Here is an 8,280-nt window from a genome sequence, read left to right as displayed (position 1 = left end):
TTAATCATTATGAAACTTGGGTGAAGAAATTTCTTCATTTTTTTACGAATTAACTTAATGGGCAAAACTGTGATCTCCATTGACTCCTTTAACCACAAGCATGGACATCATGATTCAGACATATTAATGCAAAAGAGAAAAGAGAAGTTAAAAAAAAAAGAAACAAACAAACAAAGAAAAAGCAGAAAGCAATATATCTTTGACATCTCTGAGTTGTTCCCTTTATTTCAGTCCTTAACATGCGCAATCAATTTCAAATCCAAATATCAGAAAATTGTACCAGTGAGAGTAAGCAAGAATCTCATTCAGCAATTCGGAGAAAATGGGTTATCAGTTGCTGTTAATAGTTGCAGTGTTCACTGTCATAGCAGCTGGAGAGGGAAACATCAATGGAGGTGATGTATGCAACTCCAATGATCTGAATGGGCTAACTAGCTTCAAGGTTGGAATTCAAATTGACACATCCGAGCGTTTAGCCAAGTGGGTTGGGCAAAGTTGTTGCGGCTGGGAAGGCATTTCTTGTGATAATATGACTGGTAGAGTGACTGAAATTCATCTTCCAGGATTCATCTCCACGGATGATTTTGTCTTTCAGTCGCGGATGGAAGGCTCGCTGTCTCCTTCATTAACACTTCTCACCTCTCTTGAAGTCCTTGATCTTGGAGGACTCATCGGTCTTGCTGGAACAATCCCAACATCTATTGGTTTTCGCCTTCAAAAACTCCGGAAACTCCATCTCTATGGCAACAAGTTAAGTGGCCCAGTCCCGGAAAGCATTGGGAATCTTTCGAAACTTGAAGAACTTCACTTACACGAAAATGGATTATCTGGAGCCATCCCTTCAAGTCTGGGCAATCTACAAAATCTCAATGAGCTGTTTCTGTATTCAAATCAATTCACTGGTAAGATACCGGATTCATTCGTTAACTTGACAAATCTGGTACGTTTGGATCTTCATAGCAATAATTTCTATGACCACATGCCAGAAAAGATTGGTGAATTACAGATATTGGAAGAACTTGATTTCTCAAGCAATCTCTTAGGAGGAAAAATTCCAACTTCAGTGAATAATCTGTCTGTTATTTCAGTCCTCTACTTGGATGATAACTATCTTGAAGGGGCAATTCCATTTCCATCTAGCTATGGCCTAATGCGTTCCCTCAGCTTCTTAAGACTGAATAATAACAACCTTACAGGACGGATACCACCGAATTTCGGGTCTCTTGTATCCCTCCAGAGAGTCTCCCTGGCGAATAACAAGCTTCAGGGAGCGATTCCAGCTAGTTTGGCTTACCTACAAGATTTGACAGAGTTATATCTTTATGGAAACCAGCTATCTGGCCACATACCAAAATCAATCGGTCAACTCTCTAGACTCTTGATTTTTAGTATTTCTCATAACTTGATTAATGGGCCACTGCCTAACAAGATGTCTTCCCTGCAAAATCTTCAAACAATTGATCTATCGTTTAACCCATTAAACCTCTCTTCAATCCCAAGATGGTTAGCAGAATTGCCATCTCTTTCCCGAATACTCTTGGCAGGAGTTGGAATCGAGGGAAAAATTCCTGAGTTCTTAAGAAATACTGCCAGTCCAATACAGGAACTGGATTTATCAGCTAACCATCTGACGGGAAGCATACCGGCATGGCTTGGAAGCCTCACTCAGCTCTACTCTGTGAATCTCTCATGGAATTCACTTGTTTCAGAGATCCCCAATACAATTACTAACTTACAGGACTTGGGTGTACTTGATCTCCACTCGAATAAGCTAACCGGTCCAATAAGTCAGGTTTTTGAGATAGGGCAAAGGTTTTCTGGTGGTTCACTGACATACATAGATCTCTCAGCCAACAGCTTTTCAAGTGGAATAGAGATGATGGGTGAAGGACAAATTGGGATTCAGTTTCTCAACTTATCACATAATTTTCTCAAAGGGCGGTTACCCATTTCCATAGGGAGATTGAGATCACTGAGAGATCTAGATTTGAGCCACAATAAATTAGGTTTTGAGTTGCCCAACACTCTTGCAAATGAAAGCTTATTAGAGACACTGAAGCTGCAGAAAAACCAGTTTAGTGGAAAAATACCGCGACAATTTTTGAATTTGAGAAAGTTGAAGGAATTGGATTTATCAGACAATCTTTTGGTGGGGGAAATTCCTGCAGGCACTCCACTGAGTAACTTTCCTGAAAGCTCCTACTCTGGCAACAAATTATGCGGCAGGCCCCTTTCTCCCTGTAAAGCTAAAGCTTTAGTAAAATCCGTTGTCCCCACAAATTGATGTATTACCTTCTCAAGTTATAGCCTTTATCTTAGAACGACCTGTTCTTCATTCTTCTTCATATCCTGATATCACAACTGTATTACATGTAACCGTTTTGCAAATCATTTGATCCGACTAATCTTCTTAGTCTACTAATTGTGTACAAACAAGCAACTCAAAAGATGTTAATCATGCATCACTTGATTTTTTCACTAGCACGAACGTGAAAATTAGTATTCAATTACAGAGGGAGATACTATGCGAAGGACTATGTGATAAGCTGTGATTGGGTTCTCTCTTCGAACATACATTCTTTTAGACATTCCTTTTACGTGCCTGTTTCTGGGTTATAAGCCGATACTTATCAATGTACTGTGAAAATATTATCAGGCGATAAACCTGACTTCAGTGTGTGCAAGACTGGCGTGCAGTTCCCACTGACCCCCCTGATTATTGGATTGAAAAATTTATCCAGTACCAAACAAAATGCAAAAGAAATATCTGTGGAAATTAATTTTTCATTGAATGCTGCTTTCATCCTTGCATTGTTTTCGCAAACTTATAATCAGAGGGCCTCTTCACTGTGCCCCAGTTGTTGATAATTACTGTAGTCAATACCATTTAACCGTATACAACACAAGATCTGCTCTGGCAACTCTTCAACTTTGTTCCCCTGGTTTAAGATTCAGATATCAGTACAACAAGAAGAAAAAGAAAATTTAAAGCTAGCAAATAAAAGTAATATTAGTTTTATGAGCCAAAAATCTATTTATCTTGCTTTTGACAAAAATAAAATGTCATGCCTGAATTGTGAGGCCAACATCCAGGACGCACAGCTTCAGTCTGTCCAAAAATGCTTCAAAACCTTTCCTAGAAATGTAACTAAATCTGTGCATATCTATATCGATCTCGAAGTAATTTTCTCCCTGTAAAAAATTAATAGTGAGTAGTCTAGTAAATAGTGACCCCATAGACTAAAAGAAAAGGACTATGAAGGAGATTATAGAAAAACTATGTCAGTACATCTTTTATTCATCCCTCACAACAAAAATTATGCTGCTAGGACTTGATGCATTATTGCAAATCATCCAAAAGGTTAATTTGCTCTGGTTAAGTCAAACTCATCCATTTAGTAGCTGAATAGGTATATGCTGGCAAGCAACAACTTGTTGCCAAAAAAACAGATAAGAATCATCAATAATTTAGGTACGCATCATTAAAGCAATTCAAACTTCAGAAGAAATTATGTTTTTTTTAAAACAAGGCACCCAACCCAAACCTAAAATTAAATGACACTTGTCTAAAGTTGGTATGAGAAGGATTACATCACTAAACCTTTTGCCCCATCACAAGAGATCTAACCAACTAGACTAAATACTGATGCATTTGACTCATTTTAAAAAGGAGTTCATAAAGTTATCTCCTTGTTCGATATAAACTCAAGTCTTGCTAACCATAAAATAGAAAAAAATACATGATGATTCACTCTAAACCAATAAATATGAGTTAGATATGGACTTACAGAGAAAAACTCATGTTGTGGGCGTGAAAGAACAGGCTTTTCATTATATGCCTGCATAAGTTTTCTCTCAGCTGCACTCAAATGAAGATCTTCCACATTCACAACACGGCCCAATATTTTCAACCTTTCACGGAAAGGTACTATTGTATCTACAGGAAAGCCTTTGACCTTTTCAACCTCATCATCAATTAACCTCTGTTTCACAAATGGCTTCTATATCAGCTAAACTGAGATGTGTAACTACAGAAGGATCTTATATGTTTGACATCAGAAAAATCGAGGTCCACTTTCAGGTTGGAAAAATGGAAAAAAAAAAAATGTAATGATGCAAGAACTGTAAGCCCATGGCATGACAGTCGAGAAGTATACCGAAAACAACAGTGTATCACAGTGAATATTCTAATGCATGATTAACCTGATCAGTAACTCAGGAATATCATTGTTGAAGTTTGACATCTATAGGCAATAACAGAATGGTATTGAGATTTATTAGAGACTGCAACTTACTCTGAGATTTTCTTGGAAATGTGGTGAAAGTTCTTTGGCGTAACTATCAGAAAGCTTAAAATACAAAACAAAACTCATTCCTTCACCATCAGTTTCATTTTGAAAAATTGCGGCAGGATATAACGGAACCTGCAGAGCCCATAAAAAGTCAGTATCAAACATGATAATTAAAACAAGACATTCTTGAATTAAATTAATAAAAAAAGTCATTTAGTTATTAAAAGCATGTCTAAGTAGAAATAGATACCTGGACATTTACAACAAGGATAGGTGGAAGCTTCCCTTTCAAACTAACTGCAGGAAGTTTCACAAAACGAGCTATATGATCTATTTTTCGCTGAGCTAAGAATACATCAACACCAAATGGATAATATGCGGCATAGTTATGAGCAAAATCCTTCTTCTTGTCCCTATCATATAAAAAGTTTATTGCCAACTGAAGTTAGAAAAAACAGGTATTGCAAAACAAGAGAACACTGGCTAGGTGAAGTCCCGCATTAGAAGTCTGAAACTTTCAATAAATATAATGCTCACTATTATTAAATAGAAGCATTACTTTGAAATAGCAAACAAATTCAGGCACACATTCTCACACCAAATAAAAAAATTTCTTGCAGACTAACCTGAAGTAATTCTCAGCTCGAACTTTAAAAGAATTTGGCTCAATCTGTGACCAACTATCAAGCATCTTCTTCTCTACAGGGCAGAAAGGTACTTGAGAACCTGCTACTGGCCTTGACAGAAGCCTCTTTGAAGAAACTGAAATACAATTGCGAAAGACAAAACAAACTACTAATAATGATAATTAATAATAATAATAAATAACCTAATTAAAATTTCTATTTGAGTTCAGATTTATAAACACCAAGAACTACCACCAATTAAATTAACTATTGCAAACTCAAAAATGTATTCAGACGATAAGCTTCAATAAAAGTGGTATAAAACACTCACATAGAGTAGCATTAGCATGTGCATCCTTCCATTTAAAGGAAAGCTTTGAAGCAGCCTTTTTCCATGGCCTTGGTGGACTAGAGCTTAGTGATCTTCTCTTTTCAACTGAGGGAACGGTAGAAGCAAGACAAGGCAAACAGTTGCTAGGAAGAATCCCACAATTATCCAACAATCCATCATCCTTGCCAGAAGCCTCATCCACACAGGGTGTGATCTCATCAAGGAACACAGGTTGATTTCCTTCGTTAGAAAGCCCATCTGATTTTGATTGGGGATCAACATTACGAGAGCTTGGGACCTGAATATTTGAATTTTTGCCAACCTCACTGACAGAATTGCGAGCAGAATTTCCCGCTGATGAGTCCTCTGGCCTCAGCAACTGATCAGCTCGATAATTAGCATCTCTAGGAGAAGCATTACTTGATCTAGACAATCCTTCAGAACCGTTTAGAGATAACACATCTGCATCTCAAAGGTAGACACACTAACTTTAATTATACATGAGAGATTAATCAGAAAAATATAAAATAAAATATAAATAAAATAGACATCTGATATCCCCATATATCTTACCATCCTGCACACTCTGAAAATCATCATCACAATCAGACTCAAATTTTGCAGCTGTATCAAACCAAGCTTCATCAAGACTTCCTGCTGAAGGACTCGCAAAGTAACAAAATAAAAAATATATTAATAAACAGACATAAGAGAAACAGCATATATGTTTCCCTAGAACCAAGAACTGAGAAATACATTATTAAGATAATGGATAAATATAATTTTTCTAATATAAATTCCAAGTTAAGCATGATTGAAGCAATAAACTCAAAAGGAATCTAGACACAACATTTAAGATATAAATTTCTAATAGGCACCACAGAGTATAACAATTAACAAGTGCATCAACAAAACATCCATCAGAGGCTAGTTATACTCAAAGTATGTCTTTTGAACTTTAACATGAAGGTTAATATGAAGTTAAACCGACAACAATATTGAGGAATTTTATTTAACGCTTTCTCATAGCTTGAAAAAATTATGATGATGTAGAACTAGAAAAAGATCATGTATGATGGATTTCAAATGTAAACTTATCAAATATCATGAAGAACGCCTCCCATCGAAACAAAGAAATCATCAAAACCCAGAATGACACATAAGAACAACAGGCAGCCAACTAGTCAAATCCTGGCATGAGTTTTACAACAGCATTGTTACAAAGTCTCTAGTGCATTTTGAAGACCTTATGTGGTCAACCTCACAAACCTCTTTGTTCAGTCAGGAGATTAGAACCACCCAATGAGTTTAGCACATCAAGAACACGGTAATATTACAAACTACTACTACTGACGAGATATGCCATGACAGATTATGCCACAATCTACCTCAAGATCCAGAATAGAAATTTCACTTTGATCACAAAAATTTTAGAGGTACATTGTGTAAAGCCACCTCTCAGGGCTCCGATTGAGTGATAAACATACTAATAATCTCAGAAAGAACCTTTGAAATGAATCAGTATCCAAAAACAAAATGCGCATCAGTCCGTTCCTATCTACTAAATATCAGGCCCCATCTTTCTAATTATCACAAAAATAACAATTTAATTCAAATCTGCACAATCTCGGTAACAAAAAAATCTGCTGTGTGTAAACAGAATTGCGGTTGACCCTGCTTCTCAAGAACTACTTTTTTTTAATAAAAAATGGAAACTTCAGATTCTTACAAAATCAATTAAAAAAAAAATCCAATATCACATTTGAGAGTAAAAACGCGACTGATCAAATTAAAAAAAAGCAAAATTTACAGAAAACCAGTCAATAAAGAGGAAGATTACAAAAGACCTTGCAAAGCGGGGTTGCAGAAAGATGAACGGCGATCAAGTGGTGCAGGGTGTTCAAGTGATCCATCAGATAAGCGAGACGACACTCGTTTCTTCCTTTTGCGGTTCTTCTTCTTGGACGACCTCAATCTTCCACCAACACACCCCTCCGGCTTCGACACACAAGCTCCCATCTCTCTCACACACACAGGCTCAAAGATCAATCACCAAATCACCATCACAAACAACATTGATTTCTCAACGACAAAACCGAATAAACAGACTCCGTAGAAACACACGAAACTACCTAATAACTTCAAAGAAGAGGCTGTTTTAATTTAAAGAGACATTTTTACAAAAACAAAGCATTCAATAAAAATCGTAAATTTGTTTCGCAATCTCTCAAAGTCAAATTCTATATATAATAAATAAAAAGGACAAGCGAGTGAGTGACGGCAATTGTTGGTGATCGTCCGCGCAAGGCACCTGTTAATCTTCCCAGAAGTTGAGTGGGACCTCATTTAAGAAAATCATGCCCCACGTGGCTGCATACGGTTAGCCCACCCCCGGATGCGGTGGTTGCTGTGACGGTGATAATTTGCTTAGATTTCACGTTAGTTGTCGAACTTTATAGTAAAACGGTTATAAATAACCTCGCTTTTCCCATCCGTTCCGTTGTAACCTTATTTTCATCTGCCTAATTTATTATTATGTTTTTAACCTAAGTTTTCACTTTTCGTATTAATAAAAATATAATTATTATAATATTTGTTTTATTATGTAACAAAATTGTATAAAATACGACAACGAAGCGTGGGAGAATATGGGTAAAAAATACGAGGTCGGCCGAATCTGCAATTACAATGTGATTGGTCGGCTGACGTAACCCTTTTATCATTTTACTTTTCACATTGGTTCATATTACCAAACGTTCAATGTTAGATGGTGTAATTTTTTTTATCAACATTTTAAATATATAAATATATATATATTTATATGAATTATTATGTTATTAGATATTTTGAATTAAAAATAAAATAATATTTAATCATATAATTATATGATAACATATATAAATATATACATATTTGTGTATCTAAAATATGTACGCATAATATTACTTTTTTTATATAATTTGAATTTACAGATGATATGTTATTATGTAATTAAATATTATTTTATTTTTAATTAATAATCATATAATCA

At 35.8% G+C, this 8,280-nt stretch overlaps 2 protein-coding genes across 5 annotated transcripts; one reads left to right on the top strand and one right to left on the bottom strand.

The window, feature by feature from the left end:
- Positions 1-275: 275 nt before the first annotated feature.
- LOC123207401 (probable leucine-rich repeat receptor-like protein kinase At1g35710) lies at positions 276-2,418 on the top strand. Its single transcript, XM_044624797.1, has one exon. The coding sequence runs from the start codon at positions 323-325 to the stop codon at positions 2,282-2,284; it is 1,962 nt and encodes a 653-aa protein (XP_044480732.1). The 5' UTR covers positions 276-322; the 3' UTR covers positions 2,285-2,418.
- A 350-nt stretch (positions 2,419-2,768) lies between these two features.
- Positions 2,769-7,758, bottom strand: LOC123207402. 4 transcript variants are annotated; one of them, XM_044624798.1, is made up of 9 exons: positions 7,097-7,758; positions 5,823-5,906; positions 5,250-5,711; positions 4,919-5,084; positions 4,543-4,705; positions 4,296-4,424; positions 3,789-3,983; positions 3,070-3,192; positions 2,769-2,939 (listed from the first exon to the last, which is right to left on the bottom strand). In XM_044624798.1, the coding sequence occupies exons 1-9, from the start codon at positions 7,266-7,268 to the stop codon at positions 2,832-2,834; spliced, it is 1,602 nt and encodes a 533-aa protein (XP_044480733.1). In that variant the 5' UTR covers positions 7,269-7,758; the 3' UTR covers positions 2,769-2,831. The 4 variants fall into 4 exon arrangements, with proteins under 4 accessions (XP_044480733.1, XP_044480734.1, XP_044480735.1 ...); XM_044624799.1 differs by having other exon boundaries at positions 5,823-5,903; XM_044624800.1 differs by having other exon boundaries at positions 4,919-5,054; positions 7,097-7,755.
- Positions 7,759-8,280: the final 522 nt, after the last annotated feature.

The sequence above is a fragment of the Mangifera indica genome, unplaced genomic scaffold (genome assembly GCF_011075055.1).
Source record: "Mangifera indica cultivar Alphonso unplaced genomic scaffold, CATAS_Mindica_2.1 Un_0075, whole genome shotgun sequence".
Lineage (NCBI taxonomy): Eukaryota > Viridiplantae > Streptophyta > Magnoliopsida > Sapindales > Anacardiaceae > Mangifera > Mangifera indica.
The sequence above is the reverse complement of the archived record's forward strand: the minus strand, read 5'-3'. Positions and strand labels throughout refer to the sequence as shown.

Excerpts from the sequence above, each read along its gene's own strand:
- LOC123207401 (XM_044624797.1), top strand. The coding sequence starts at position 323 with ATGGGTTATCAGTTGCTGTTAATAGTTGCAGTGTTCACTGTCATAGCA.
- LOC123207402 (XM_044624798.1), bottom strand. The coding sequence starts at position 7,268 with ATGGGAGCTTGTGTGTCGAAGCCGGAGGGGTGTGTTGGTGGAAGATTG. Across the intron at positions 3,984-4,295 it reads ATTTCCAAGAAAATCTCAGA|AGGTTAATTGATGATGAGGT; the intron begins GTAAGTTGCAGT and ends TTTGTGAAACAG. Across the intron at positions 2,940-3,069 it reads ATGTTGGCCTCACAATTCAG|GGGAACAAAGTTGAAGAGTT; the intron begins GCATGACATTTT and ends ATCTTAAACCAG.